The sequence below is a fragment of the Hirundo rustica genome, chromosome 7, assembly GCF_015227805.2.
Source record: "Hirundo rustica isolate bHirRus1 chromosome 7, bHirRus1.pri.v3, whole genome shotgun sequence".
NCBI classification, from domain to species: domain Eukaryota; kingdom Metazoa; phylum Chordata; class Aves; order Passeriformes; family Hirundinidae; genus Hirundo; species Hirundo rustica.
The window spans coordinates 20108516-20124257 of NC_053456.1; the positions used below are offsets into that span (position 1 = coordinate 20108516).

The window sequence follows — 15742 nt, forward strand, 5'->3', positions numbered from 1 at the left end:
AATTTTATATTACAATTTCTGTTGAAAATGATAATGAAATGTGTGACCAGATCTGCCTTCCTCGACCAAGTCAAGCCTGATGCTGTTGCTGTACAGAAAAAAATTTAAGGACCAAACACATACCCTGGATATTTCTACTACCTAAGAGTTTGACTTTTTTAGCCCCTTAAGCATCATTTTTCCATAAAGCTTGCAATCACATTTTAAAATGGGACAGTAATTGTGAGACATACACATGACTATGATAAATTATCAATTCACTTCTACTTGACTCACTAACCTGAGTTTTCTGAAGACCCAAGTCAAGTAAGGAGGAATACAATACAAAGGATTTTCTTTTGTTCAGTTCAGCATGGCAGCATGAACTTCTTTAAGCCCTATTATTAATAAGCATTTTTTTTACCTTACTAAGAGGAGGTATTAGCGGACAGAAACTGATTTTGGCAAGGCCCTTGTTCCTGCAAAATAGCTACTATCAAAATGACCTGTCATTTGAAAAACGCACATACACTTTTCTAGGAGCTAATAGGTTTAAGACAAAAATCAGTAGATGGCAGTCTTAACTTCCTAACATAACACACTATAACAGCATCTGCTTTTTTAAAATCCATTTTCTCCACAGTCATTTTGGCATAGGTATAGATCATAAAACTCAAAAGAAAGTTGTTTTTATTAGATGTGGTCCCTTCATAATGTTATTCCATGGTTATGGAATATCATTTTGTCCAAAGTGTTGGCCAGTTAACTAACAAAAAAACCCCACAGCAACAAACCTGTATCGATGCTACCTCCCACTATTCATTAAGTACAGAGAAATCATAGCTAAAATGTTAAATGTTCAAAATTTCCAGAAGTGCTCATTCTGCAGAATTTTTACGCTACTTCCTTAAAAGGAAGCTCAGAACAAAGGTGCCTTAATAGAAAGTGCAGCAGTTAACACGTGCAGTGTAGTGTTTTCTTCCAACATAGTACTTTCTGCGCGATTTACAGACTTACTGTGCTGAGGAAAGGTAGTTATTAAACACAAAGAAAGGCTGACTTGACTTCTAACAAAAAGAAATGGTGCCCTCCCAGCCTGAATTCCTGATCTTCTGAAAAGACAATCCAGTTCTGCAATGTCTGTACTTAAAAATCCCCAAAACACCCCAAGACAATCCCCCCACTCTATTTTTTTACGCAGCTGAACTCATTGGGCACACGCATTTTGGTGTGCCAGAGAACCCGGGACACTGCATGGTCTAGTGAAGGACCTGAGAAGAAACCTTATTAGTTCTGAAGTTGGATGCCAAGAAGCAAAGTTGTCTTTATTTTCTGGATCAAAAATAGTAAGTTTTTATTTAGACTTGTAACATTTCCAGTTTGTGTTGAGTTCTATTTTTTAAACTGCAGGAAACAACTACATTGTACCATTATATTACGGTATAGATGTATTCTTATATTAGAATACAATTAGGATAATCCAGTTCAGGAATATAAGAACCCAGTAACAGACCAGTTAACTCCCTAAGTGTTTCTGCTGTTTAGTTTAACATACTCCCAACAGAGCATCTAAATCTCTGAGCCCAAATCTTAGCAACATGCTGACCATTAACTGTAACAGTTTCACAACAACTACATGAATTTCTTATCCTAAACCATCTTAAAGACAATTATTAAACAGGCTATTAAAAAGTTTAGCAAACTGACATTCTTTCAAACAAGAACACTTTTTTCAAGTGTAAAACACTGCTTTTAACTCGTCAATGGAATCATTCTTGATTTCAAAGTGTTTGAGTAAGGTCAGAAGACAAAAATAAAATAAGCTATTTTAGATGCTGCTGTGCAAAAATAGGGTGGGGGTCAAGAGAAAGAAAAGAGTACTGTAGAACAGCACTGAAGAATCAGTCTCATAGATGTAACTCAAGTATTTGCTTTTATGGAAGATTTAGCATCAAAAAAGGAAACCAATTTACCAGAAGGACATAATTTCCACGAAACTACAGGTCTTTCATTAATTTTGCACCAACATATTCCTTCCCTTACTTACTTGCATAGCAAAATCCTGAAAGACCACAAAACACTTTTTAGCCAGAACACACAGACTTTCACATGCAAAAACTTCTTAGATGCTGTCCATAAAGGACACTGTCCAGTGTCTTCACTGCCTGAACACATCACAAAGCAGAACAAAATGCTGTAGCCATCACATGAGTTGGCTGCAGCTAAAGAAACAGGTGTGCCAATTAATAAATGCCTCGCTGATCCTTATGAAAATTGTGAACGTCATAAGGTTATGGGAAATTACAATTAAAAATAGAGAATTCAACTAAATAATCTATTCAGAGGGCTTGCAAGCATGTGCCCTGTAAGTCATCTTGCCAATGTGATTAAAACTCAGCCTAACTGAGTTTTAATAAACTGCTGAATTCTTAACCTGTATCTTAGAGTTTTATTCTTTTTCAAAATTACAATTTTCTGAGTTTTACTGGTGATATTTTAATGTAAAACAGAGCAACATAATTCAACAGCAGAGTGCAACTTCTGTTCACCAGATAAAATTATAAAACAAATTCCACTACCTGCAAAAGTGTGAGGGATAAGATCTTGCAGCCAGTTTACAGATGCATTTCTAAGTTACTGCCCTTTGTCTCTAAACAAAAAAAAATTGCTGTAAAACAAATCTTTATTCCTCAGATACTAATCTGCTCCTGATGTCTGACCCCAGGCAAAAGTTGCAATCCACAATTTGTGAGATTAGAATTATATCCTCAACAATTACACCCCCAAAAATATGTCTTTAAATTACTTAAGCAGCAAGGAGCAAATCACAAACAACAACAAAAAAAAGCCCAGTTTTTCCCAGCAATTGTTTATGATAAAGGGTGTGCAATGGAACATAAACACTAAGCTCAGAAATTAAAGCAAAATTAGACATGATACCAAGTATTCCGATTCTCCCATAGGAAACCAGCTGTTGAGGTACTAAGCTAAAAAAGGGGGGACAGAGAATTACTGACTTGATGTATATACATATATTTTAATTCACTTACCTCTGTAGAGACCAAAAAAGCCTTCAAAACGCAAAACCTTTTTAAAGCAGTCAAAGCTGTTTTTATACATCAGCTCTCCTACGACGGAGCCTGTGGTGCGCTGATTCTGCATACGAGTTTTCACCAGGTCTATGGGATATACTGCAGTAGCACCAACAGCTGTAAGAAAGCATCTGGAGTATTATTCCTGCAACATCATTGTTGGTGGAGTATCTAATTATTGTGATTATTTTCTACAGCACTTATTTAAACACAAAGAATATATAAGCTGGTAAGACCTCGGGTATCTGGAGGCAAGAAAGAACAACAATGAAGGTCTAGGAAAAAAGTCCCAAGGAGAAAGGATTACACTGTTACATAAAACAAGGTGTGGAGAATGAAGAACACCTATCTGAATTACTACTAAGGAAATTCGTTACTGGTGTTGTTTCTAAGGAATGTGGAGGGATTCTAGAACCCAAGTGATAAGGAAAGAAAGGGAATAGCACAACCAAAATGGCTCCAACATTAGATTTTACACATGTATAACCAAAACATCTACCTCAGGCGAGATCAAGTAGCCTGGCAAAACAGTGTTAAATTAACCCAAGCTTGGAAACAGAAAGCAGAAATATTACTCACCTCCAGCAATTGAGCCTAAAGTGAACCTGTAAGCTGACTCAGCTATCTGGAGCCAAATAGGTCTGCCTAATTCTCCAAAAGATTGCTGTGTGAGGGAAAAAGAAATTAAAAAAAGCTTGAAAATCTGCACAGGAAAACAAAGGCATCTGTGAAATGCTTTTACAATGGTACAGAAAGGATTTGATAAAAATTAATAGCTTTATGTTCAGGAGGAGGATGAAAAAATGTCTATTGTGCCTACTGGATGAAGGACATTTTCCAAATACACCTTTTAGAAAATATTCCTTATATATTCCTGGTTGTGCCAAACCAGTACACTGGTATAACCAAAAACAATGATGCTCAAGATAAAGAAGACAGAAACTCTAAACAACTTTGCTAATTTCTATTCTTTTACCTTTGAATTTGTAAAGCATAGAACTCCTTTTTGACTCAAATAAAATTCATATTTCAAAAGAAATTCACAGAATATCTCACTGACAGGCTCTATCAGCACCGGACATATTTTAAGATTACATATCCATTAATGCATAGCACAAACGTGGTATTTCCTGTCGTCAAAACAAACAAAGTCAATTATTCCTAAAATATTCTCCACAAGACATTTTCACGCAGTTGCTAATTTACAGAGCAATTCTGACCTCAATCCTTTCAATTACATACACTATTATAAATGTGTTAAGTATTCTAAGTAATACAGTCTGCACAGAACATACCTGCAGAGACTCATAATTATGTTATTAGATGGCCATTAGAAACAAGGTAACTGATTAACAAGACATGTTCACAAACTTGCACTATATAAAGTACGTAAGACAGGCCAACTTTTTGTCCAAACATAACCAAGACAATTAGAGAAGAACTGATACTATGCAGCATAACTTGGTTGGGCTATCTAAGGGGCCAAGACATTAACTGTTAAATTCCATAGTAAAGCAGACACCAAAGTCCACTTTCCAAACACCAAGCTGTTTTTCCTCCAAGTACCCTGGATTGTTAGCAGATGTGCCCCTGCCAGCACAGCCGGAATGCCCACAGACGCCAGAGTGATGCACATGAGGAATTGTCACAAAGATTAGCACACACACTCCTAGCTGCCTCTCCAGCCAGGGCAGGCTCAGCTCACTGCAGCACCACAGAAGACAGCGCCTGCCTCGGCACCAGCTACTCTCCTTGGGCTGGAGGTGCAAAACCCTGCCTGCGCTGCACAAGGGGTTACAGGGAATCTACTCAACACAGGACAAAAGCCTGTGAGGTCAAGTTGAGATCATTACCTGTAAAAAAACATGCATTATATTTTATACCATTTTTCTACAGAATAAAAAGGTACAGCTAAACCCACTTCCCTCCACGAGACGTTCTCCTCCCCCACCATATAGCTTAACGGAGAAGAATAGAAGAATTCTAGGTAGTACCAAAATTACACGCTGCACATGCAGACCAGGGTAAAAAAAGCATCAATCAAATGTACTGCCTCTACAAGCAAGAGAAGCAATAAATACAAAGAATATCCTTATTATTGTAAAACCACTATGATTTCTTATTAAAAAAAAAAAAAAAAAAAAAGAACTCGCACACAAAACTGCCCAAAGGATAATAGAACCAAAAAAACCCCATGAAAATAAATTATAAAATTCAGATCTATTTCTTTTGATTCGTGTAAATAAAAAGACACATGCGATAATATACCCCAAAAAGCCTTAGAAGCAGAACTAGTTCTTCATTCCACTGAAATTTTCTCCTAGTTTAGCACACCTGCTGCCTTTCAGCTGGTTTAAGATTATCCTTTTTTTCAAAGCTTTACACCGTTCTCATCAAAATCCAATCATTGCATTTAGACATTAATCTTAGTGAATGCATCACTTAAAAATCAAATTCTTTCCGAAGGAAATGTCACTTTTATATTATTAAATAAGTGTTCACAAAGTTTCCAGTTTGCTTGTGTGTTCAGATGGATATGTAAATGAATGTAATTAATGCTATAGCTTTCAAATCATGAATATTTATAAAGAGAAAATTACTGTAGCTGTCATCCCATAGGATATTCAGCTGCTAAGCTTTAAAAAAATCTTACACAATGAAAAAATTGACAATAAAGTAAACATAGTTGAAAGCAGGCTAATTTTCATTTCTACCAGATCTATATAGAGTGATTTTATGTAAAAAATTTAGATTATTTTCTTTAAAAAAGGGATTTTTAAATCATATAAAACTGATTACAGAATTGGTTTCATTTCCCGGGGACAGCTGGACCGCACTGAGATGATATTTGCTCTTCATGAACGGATATCTTTCATTTCACCAATACACTTAACTTACTGTTCACTTAGGATAAGGTCTAGTAAAACACTGTTCCTCATAAGCTAGATAAAATGGAATTATTTTGCTTTCTGGTGTTTGGCTTTAACACAGAATGTAGAATAAGATGAAAATATAATGTACTACTTCAAGAGTATGAAAAGAGTATACTCTGTTCTAGTGATGAAGGAAGCTTTCATCAGTGAGCTCGTTTTAGAAGAGTGCCAAGCTACAAGGGTACTTCTGAAATGTGAAGTAAGTTAGTATTTTGTCCACTCAGATGGGTGAGTACGAAAACACTGATTAAAACCAAAGCTGGCAGTGGAATGTCACCACAAAACTTCTTCAAAAATATTTATTAGCCTGGAAAAACACTGTATCAACATTTCTGAGGCATTCCATTCCATCATTCTTGTCATCAGGAATCCACAGGAGGACTTGCCACTAAGCAGGTTTTGGGCAGGTACTGGCTCAGATATGTAACTGCCTAAGGAGAACCAGGGACACTGGAACAGTGACACTAGGAACAGAGAAGACACTGCTTCACATTAATACATTTGAAAGAGAACCAAATTATCAAATTCTGCTCTAATAGCAATAACTAAAACAATCTAAGTTAAACACCCATATAATCTTTGGTCCCAAATCTTTAGCTCTTACTGTTGTAAAAAGAGCCATTGAACTGAGAAACAACGTATATTCAACATCCAACTGAACAGCCTGGAACTCCTATGTTGTACTATACGTGTGTAATGTTTATGAAGGAAATTATGATAAAAGCAAAGCTAGCAAACATAAATGTAAACCTCTGGTGAAATAAAGAGTTGACATTCCACTACAATATTCTTCATCTTCTAATTCTACCTTTTTCACCAACCCCAATATATTCGAAGTTCCCTTCTACCGTCTAGATCGGATAGCCAGCAAGTACAGTAAAACTCAAGTATCATTTTAGGTAAATGGGTAAGCCAATAAATTCATCCCATTTTTCAAAAAAAGAACACATCTATAAGCTTTACGTTTAATATTTATATTTTTCACTACCTGTATTGAGTAGTGTGGCAAAGCTGGAGGTGGGGGATACAAGGGTGGCTTTGTGAGAAGCTGCCAGAAGCCCCCCTCATGCCTGACAGAGCCAACACCCACCGCTGGCCGAGGCCAGGTCCATCAGGGTCACTGGTAGCACCTCTGGGATAACGTGTTAAAGAAGGGGGAACAAACCCTGTGTAACAGCAGCTGGCCAGAGGAGTGAGAAGACATGACAGAAACACTTCTGCTGGTCAGCCAAGGAGCAGGAGGAGGTGCTCCAGGCACTGGAGTAGGGATTCCCCTGCAGGTCCTGTAGGACCCCACACAGGAACAGGGGGGTACACCCCAAGGAGGCTCTATCTGCTTGGAGGACCCATGTGAGTCTATTCCTGAAAGACTGCGCCACGTGCAAGGGACACACACTGGAGGAGTTTGTAAAGAACTGGGCTCCACAGGAAGGACTCAGGCTGGAGAAGTTCATGGATGGCTGTGTCCTGTGAAAAGCCTTTCCAGGAGTGAACAAATGTATTCACAGTAAGGAATCCAAGTATCCATGCTCATATCTAAACAGGCCATTCTGACATCTCATACCTTGTCTAGACACATACAGTATCTGACAGCCTGCCCCATTTCTAGCCTTACAGCAATACACACAGCATGTTCCGCTTGTCAGGAATCTGTTTAAAGTGCATTACTCTTATTTTTCATTTGCAAGTGCATCTTAACATTCACTCAATTTCAACTCTTTTTTTTTTCTACCCACCTGCCGCTGGAGCTCTGCCAGGTTGTAAGGTAATGCACCCTCAGCCAGAGGTGCTATTCTCTCAATGTCTGCCAAAGTTAAGCGCCTTTACACCAGGCAGAGAAAAGTAAATTATGGTTAGATAAAGCATCAAACACATTCAGTACAGTATTCCTGGCCACACCCCACAAAGTACATCTGAGTTTAAAAAAAGACACTTGTCATATCTGAATGCAGACCTAAGAAGTCTGCTACACTGCATTAAAGAATGCTTGGGATGAAGGGAACATGGATTATTCAGAAGCAAATTCTTCATTACCAGTAATAAGGAATATAATACACAAATTAAACCATTTCTAGCTATTACTTTGTAAGATTTTGCATGCATTAAAGATCCACGCAAAACATCAACCAGTGCATTGTAGCCTTTCGGGAGTATTGTGTCTTGCTACTTCACATGTACACCTAAAATACAACAATTAAAAACTGAGCTGGACATACACAATTCACTTACAAAACCCATGCACACAACATAATCAGTTTACACTCAATAAATTACTGTTACAAAATATAATGGAATACAAAACCTTTTAAAACAAGGACAAAAATAACACAAAAATTATGATTGCAAAATGATAAAATTCATGATTATGTTACCCAGTAACACTGTATAAGTCTGTAAGTTGGTAGAGAATATCTATTTCCAGTGGTGTAATTTGTCCAAAGTGGATTGCAGAGTGTGCAAATTCCTCTGGATTTAAATGGAAAAAAGAAACACAACATTTGTTAAATTTCCTCCTTGAATCCTTTCAAATAACTTTAATATCATAAAAATGAAGTCTATCACCAAGGAGCAAAACCCATAATGCAAAGGGAAATGGTATCTTCAGGAGAACATCTATACTGAAACAGGCCCTCCCAACACAGACCGAGTCTGACTCCACAACTCTATGCTAAGTATTCACCAAAAACAACAAAAATTCTCAAATTAGCAAGTTTAATAAAACAACACCCAAAATTTGTGATTCTTGCTTCTGAAGTTCTGCAAAACAGAACAAACCAGAAGAATGGTCCATTATTCACAGCTTTAAGGGCAGCTGACTCATCTATTCCCTTCATGTCCAGACTTCTTCCTCTCATAGCTCTGAATGACTCCAAGCTTAGGTATTCATCTGGCCAAATTACACAATATATTTATGACATAATTGGCAAGCTGCAGTTAACAATTCTGAGCAGTGAAAACACAGCAGTCTTTTTTCTCAATACAAATCCAAGCAAGAGGTCTTTATGCATCTGTACCACAAAACATTGCTGGGCAATTTGTTAGGACAATTTGGAGGAAGAGAACAAGCATTTTACGCTTTCCTTTAGGGAAAAAGTATGCAAAGCATATGAACATAAGCTAACCAAAGAAGAAGCAAAAGAATAAAAAGAACTTGGCATGCTTTTTACCACACAATGGTTTGGCTGGTCCCATCCATACAGGTAGTAAAATTGGTGATAAAATCTGTCATAAAATGGCTACAAAAGCAATCTGCTTACATGTGTGACAAGACTGAAAGAGGCAACCCTTCACGCACAGGGATTTGTTACGCACTGACTGGCATAATCGACATGTGAAATCACTCGGATTTTACAACTGAACCCATTCCACCACATTCCCTAGGAACTTCCTATCTCTGAGCAACAATGCATCCCTTCCAATGAGCTGTAAAATCCTCAGTACTATACTGACTTGCAGCTACTCACTGAAACAATAAGGCAAACACAACTCCTGCCAGAATCTTCTCCTCAATGAACTAATTGAAAGTACTTACTAACTGTGAGGATGAAAACCCTCACCCATAGCTAAAAAAACACTTTCCCAGTGGCCATGAACTCCCTTCTGACTCACCTTAACCCATCTGCATCACCAATCACAAAATGGACAGAATAAAAAAAATTAATAAATTGTAGGAAATATATCTTACCTTTTGTGACTTCAACATCTTTTCTTGTACCTGCTATATTACTGTATATCTTCCTAACGAGATCCATGTTATTCAAAAGGGCATTAAATGCATTGAAAAAGGAGAAGCTGACCTGATGTGATACAGTTCCACCAGCTACCTTTAAAAATTAAATGAAAACAGTTAAGTGCCTTAAGCACTTTTACATCTTATTAAAATTACAAACATTCATTTGAGAAAATTGTGAAAGAATTAAAGATATTTTTCTATTCCTGTAATTTTAAAATATTTTTAATAGAAACATGAGGGGAGAATTATTAGACAGGATCCTATTTTTGTGGTAAAGATTGAACACTAGGAAACAATTAGGAAATAATCATATAAGTAGATTATTATTCAAGTTATCTGACAGACACATTAGAAGTGTCACTGAGTAATCTTCTGAAAGAGAAATGCATGCAAATGCCTTTAAAAAAAGGCACTAACTGATTTCTTGCATCACATACATCAGTGACCATTTACTTGAAAGTCTAAAGTTAGTAGATATCTAAATTTTATAGAGGACAGTATGCCTTATGAGTAAGGCAAGGCAAGATTTATAGGTAAGATAGTAAGATAAAAGTTATTACTTTATCTTTTATATAAATTTCATTCTTATGTAATTTTCATACTACATGCTTTCAGATGATAACTTGTATGTTATTACTTTACCTACAGATCTTGCCAAACTATCAGGGCTGTAACCATTCTACGTCTAGAATCTACATACTGATTTTCCAAATTCTGATCTGAAAAAGAAAAGAATGCAAGAGTATATAAAAGGACAAAACTGTAAGTAGTTTCCAGCTCCTGAGATGTCATATATTCAAATATAAAAACTGGATGCTTTTGTCCTAAATAACTTCCATTGGATTTGATGATTTTAAGGGTCTTTTCCTATGTGGTTCTACAATTCTATGATTCCTTCTGCACCAAGTAGTTTGCCCTGCTCTAGTGGAAAGCACAGTAGACTAACTCAAACTGCCTCCAATGGCACTTTAAACATGTAAACCAGACTGCCAACCTTTTCACTACTGCAGCCAAGGAATGCTGCCATGTTTTACCCTGCCCACTCTATTATGAAGCTGATAATCTCTAGCTCCAAGGCAGTGAGTGATAAACAGGTAGAAGACAAAGTGGGAGAGAATCACTGCCACCTTAAAACATCACAGCTATTAAACACTGAATTCAAGGTATTTTTTGTTAACACTTACTGAAACTAAATTTTCTTCCACAAATGGAGTTAGCATATGGGAGCGAATGGTAACCATGATCTCATTGAAGTCCAGCCCAGTTATCAGACCACTTTTATTTTTGTCCTTCAATGCAAAGGCCTGTCTTGCATGTTCTGACTGCAGCTCCTAGAATGAATATTCAGAGATAGCAGATTAGAAGCAAATTCTGTAACCCGTTGCTCACAAAACTTTCGCTAATTTCATATTCTTATGCTCCAACAGGTCTGTGCATATAGACAATAGCATAACTGCAGTTAAAACTTCAAGGCCAGCTCAACTAAAATAAGAAATCTGCATACTGATTTCATCCACAGATTCATTCCTCTGCCAAAGAAAAGCCTCAATTCAACTGTAAGGAAATATGCACTTTCACTAAATTATTTAAGAAATGAACTTCATATACCCGTGTACTGCCTGCTATCTATTCCTTAATTAAATACTTAAGTACTAGAAAAACTTCTGATACTGATCTTGAAGACACAAAGTGAGCTGATCTCTTACATATCCAAGATGAAATATGACTGGGCTATTATACACTAACTCATTGGAAAGTATTTGAAAATAAACAGGAGGAGAGCGAAAATTATATAATATGGATTTAGATTGCCCCAAACAGCTATCTCCCATAATGTCACAAATGGTCACTCATTTCAGACAATTTAAAACGCCTATACAAACTATAAAAACCTTCATACAAAGATCACTGTGGTAACCTAACCTCAAGATAATAATGATAGTTGTAAATTCTATGTCCAGAAAAAGTTGTTTCCTTCTATTCAAGCAAACAATAAAGCCCATTCAGCTGTCATTCAGGCCTCTAGAAGCCGCTAAAAAAATAACCACGTTCTAAGAGACAGTAAGAAGAGGGCAAACCATCTAGCTTATATCACCTCTACAGTAATTTCTCAACTCTCATAACCTCATGAACAACATTTTCTAGATCAGGGTACAACAAACCCGTTCTGACTAAAGTCCCAAACACCAAAAGATGGAGTTAGCCCAAAGGAGAAAAACAATCTTATATAAAAGGAGGGATAAAAGTATCCAAATTGTGTACATACTGAAATTACTGCAACACATACCAGCCTTCCCTACTAAGGGTTTTTATTATATGATGACAGTAAGAAGCTACTGTATCTTACATGGCGGTATCTTGGAAAAACAAACACAAAACCAGAACTAGACATTTATATCTCTGCTCTGACTTCCCAACAAACCATTTTGGAAGCAGGTGCAGAGGAGGGCCATAAAAACGATAGAGGACTGGAGCGCCTCCACTATGAGAAAAGGCTCTGAGGTGGGGCTGCTCAGCCTGGAGAGGAAAAGAAAACAGAAGGCTCCTGGGAGACCTTACTGTGGCCTTTCAATACTTACGAGGGGCTTATCAGAAAGATGGTGACAGATTTTTAGTAGGGCCCGCTGTGATAGGACAAGGGGTAAGGATTTTAAACTAAATAAGGGTGGTAAAACACTGGAACAGGTTGCCCAGAGAGGTGGTAGATGTTTTATCCCTAGAAACATTCAAGGTCAGAGAGCTCTGGGCAACCTGATCTAGTTGAAGACATCCCTGCAGATTGCAGGGGGGTTGGACTAGATGACCTTTAAAGGTCCCTTATAACCCAAAATATTCTCTGACCCTATGAGGTATTTTTATCTTGAATAATAATTACAGATTATGTCAAAGCACATCTATCACCCCTTACTTTTAAGACAGTACATACAAAACTTTTCTTGCATCTAAGACAGCTCTAGAAGTGCATAATCTATTTTTCTTCACATCTCCTAGACAGGAAATCATAAGTTATATCACAATGTGGTCACTGGGTGTTAATTTACGGAATCCAGTGCAATTACCAACAACTCTGTGAACTTCTTTTTCATTAATTACAATGTAAATTTCTCCTGCTTTGCTCTTTCTCCATCCTTTATAGACATTTTCCTTTCCTTCCTTCTAGTATCGTGTTCAATTCATAACATGTTTTAACTATAATTTTTTTGCTTAGCACAAAGTGCAGTTCAACAAGCAAAATTCTCTAAAGCCCAATCCCTAAAGGGTAGTTCAGCAACATCACAGGAAACCAGATTTACCTCCTGCAAGCTGGCTGCATTTAGGACCGAACTCCCAGTATGTGTGTGGTAGCATGCATGCCAGTAAGAGAAAAAAAGTGATAAGTATTAGAATGTTTATAAAACTAAAGAAATGTTACAGAAGCTGAAACCTCTATAGGGGAGTTTTATGGTCAATAATAACGGGCTATATTAAGGATGCTAACCTTCTCTGGTAGAGTTTAGTTTTGCTATTGAATCCCTACAACAGAAAAAGCAGACCCTGAACCCAGTTTAACAACAATCAGTAAAACGGTTAACTTCATAAACAGTACAATTTGTCCCATTCTTTTAAAGGATGGTATTCAAGTTACAGCACAATGAGTACACATTGCTTCCAAAACTGGTATGGAGAATTAACAGTTCATCATTAGCTGTCAGGATCAGTATTAGATAAGTATTATCACTACCAGAATAAGACCAAAATTTGTAACGGTATTAGTGTACTATTAAAAGTGAAATGAATTTCAGTTCCAACTTCGGAACAAAGTTAATAACTGACCTGAAGAAACTGAGTGAACTCTGAATAGTTAAGATGCTTCTTCCTGTTATGTCCAAAATGCAGTCGAATAAACTCACAGTCCCAGTTGAACGGGATTTGAAGATGAATAAGAGTTTGCTCAAATATTTCTTTAACATTTGCTTCGGGGAAGGAAAAACAACAGGTGAGCCTTGGGGAACAGTAAATCTACAAACATTCCAGGAGGAATACAAAAAATTATGATTTCAGCAACTGTTTAAGAAGTGTTTTAGCTTGTTAAGAATAATTGCTAACTAAACCATTACAGACCTGTAAAAGAACACATGTGAGACACAAATGATACTTTCTGTATTATTGCATAAGATCACAGAGTGAGTGTTTTATTTAGTTTTAATTAAGAAGCAATTTCCCTCATACATGACAAATAAAAACTATTTTGCATTCTGTTATAAAAATCAATAGTGGTTCTCAGTCTCTGCCAGGAGTCAAATTAAGGCCTTTATCAAGAGCAGAAATACCTGCACTACAATCTCAGGCAATATTTGTCATACTAAGTATGGTTTGATTGAGACTTGATTATTACAATCATACAGTCTGAATATGGCTATTGAAGATAGGTATAAGAAATGACATCTAAAACATATCATTAACTTAGCAGAAAGCACGTTATTAGATGCCTTTGATAGGGCCCTAGCACAAAAATTCAATCCTATAAAACATAATTCTTAGTCTCTGTTATTAAAATGTTTTAAGATAAGTGAAGACAGAGATGTCCTCCTTTAAATGAAGTAAAAGAAAAAACCTGCCATTTCAGATTATGGAATTCTCCACATGTATACTGTACAACTGAAATCTCAATGCTAAACATATTATCTGAATTCAGGCAAAAACCTCATCTGAAAAACAGCATGCATTATTCATACACAGCATTGCCATGCTGGAAACAAGCTTGCTTTTTGTGCAGATTATTAAACACATGAACTGTCTAATGGGACATCTACTCATACCACATGAACACTTAAGATTTCCCTCACAGTACCTGAAATCGTTTATCAACCCAGAATCTGATAAAAACTGAATAAAATGTGGCATACAGTTAAATTTTAAAACAAAATACAAAATATTTTAGCTGGTAACACACCTTTTATACATTTAAACAGTTTTGCCAGACAAAATGCAGTGAGGAGAACCTTAACTATCATTTGATAACTCTATCAAGACCTATTTACTTGAAGAAAGCATATTGCTTTCTCTATGCTGAAGGACTACTTGATTCATTCATAGTTTCAGTTCTGTAGTCTATTAGTTCTAGAGCAAATTTAGGAAATCCATGATATATTTTCATCTTTTCAGTAAGAAAAGGAAAGGAAATGTCCAGAATATATGTCTCAAACCAGGAGTATGCAGTATACCTTGGCTAGATCACCTCCTTCACAATTACACTGAGATTACATATTCAAAGGGCAGATCATGGCTACTGACTAATCCTGACATAAAGGTCAAACACAAGAGTCAACACCCGACAGTTTAAACCAGTTTCCACCTCTAAGTCGGCTAAAGGACTTGCTAGAGTCAACAAGAAACCTAAAAAACTATTCTGTTCGTAACTGTCTACTCAGAGCTACTCACCAGTATCAACGCGCAAGGTGAGGGTTAAGAAAAAAAGAGAGAAAGCACCAAACACACAGTGCTAAACTATTTTATTTTGCCATACCTCCTCTGAAAGTTCTGTTTGCAGCAGATTTATCCATCATTGTTGCAGATCAAGGGATCAAGGTATGCACATCTAAATTCCCCTCTTAGCACTAATTCACTGCAGCTTCTGGCCAAGCAAGAGTCTCCATGTACTACAAACACAAACAGGTCAGTGCAGCTCATTATGGAGCCTCCGAAACGGCAATGAATCTCGAACAGAGCAGAAGACAGGCTGGCTCTACTGGCTCTACTTGGCTACTAATGTGCAAACAGGGGGCCAACTGGCTACTACTTACATGGATGTAAAACTGACTTCTAATACACACTGAGCTCCTCAAATGAAAACCTAGAAAAGAATGAGCTGAAACAGCCAGAAAATTTAAATCTTATTTTCACTTGTTTCCAATAATTGCTTCTCTTAATCTTAAGAGAGAAATTTTAAAAAGCCTCACTTTTTTTCTTTAAAACTATTTTCTTATTCATCCATGTTCACTGAGACAGATTTTTCACTTGTTTTC

General features: G+C 36.8%; 1 protein-coding gene across 1 annotated transcript in view; it reads right to left on the reverse strand.

Moving 5' to 3' along the window:
- Window positions 1-15742, reverse strand: part of SLC25A12 (solute carrier family 25 member 12) — a 46231-nt gene that overhangs the window by 14300 nt on the left and 16189 nt on the right. The window contains exons 5-11 of the mRNA XM_040069229.2: window positions 13551-13690; window positions 10922-11068; window positions 9690-9828; window positions 8377-8470; window positions 7741-7825; window positions 3651-3735; window positions 3030-3188 (exon numbers count right to left, since the gene is read on the reverse strand). Of these exons, the coding sequence (XP_039925163.1) occupies window positions 3030-3188; window positions 3651-3735; window positions 7741-7825; window positions 8377-8470; window positions 9690-9828; window positions 10922-11068; window positions 13551-13690 (849 nt within the window). The remainder of the gene's footprint in view (window positions 1-3029; window positions 3189-3650; window positions 3736-7740; window positions 7826-8376; window positions 8471-9689; window positions 9829-10921; window positions 11069-13550; window positions 13691-15742) is intronic.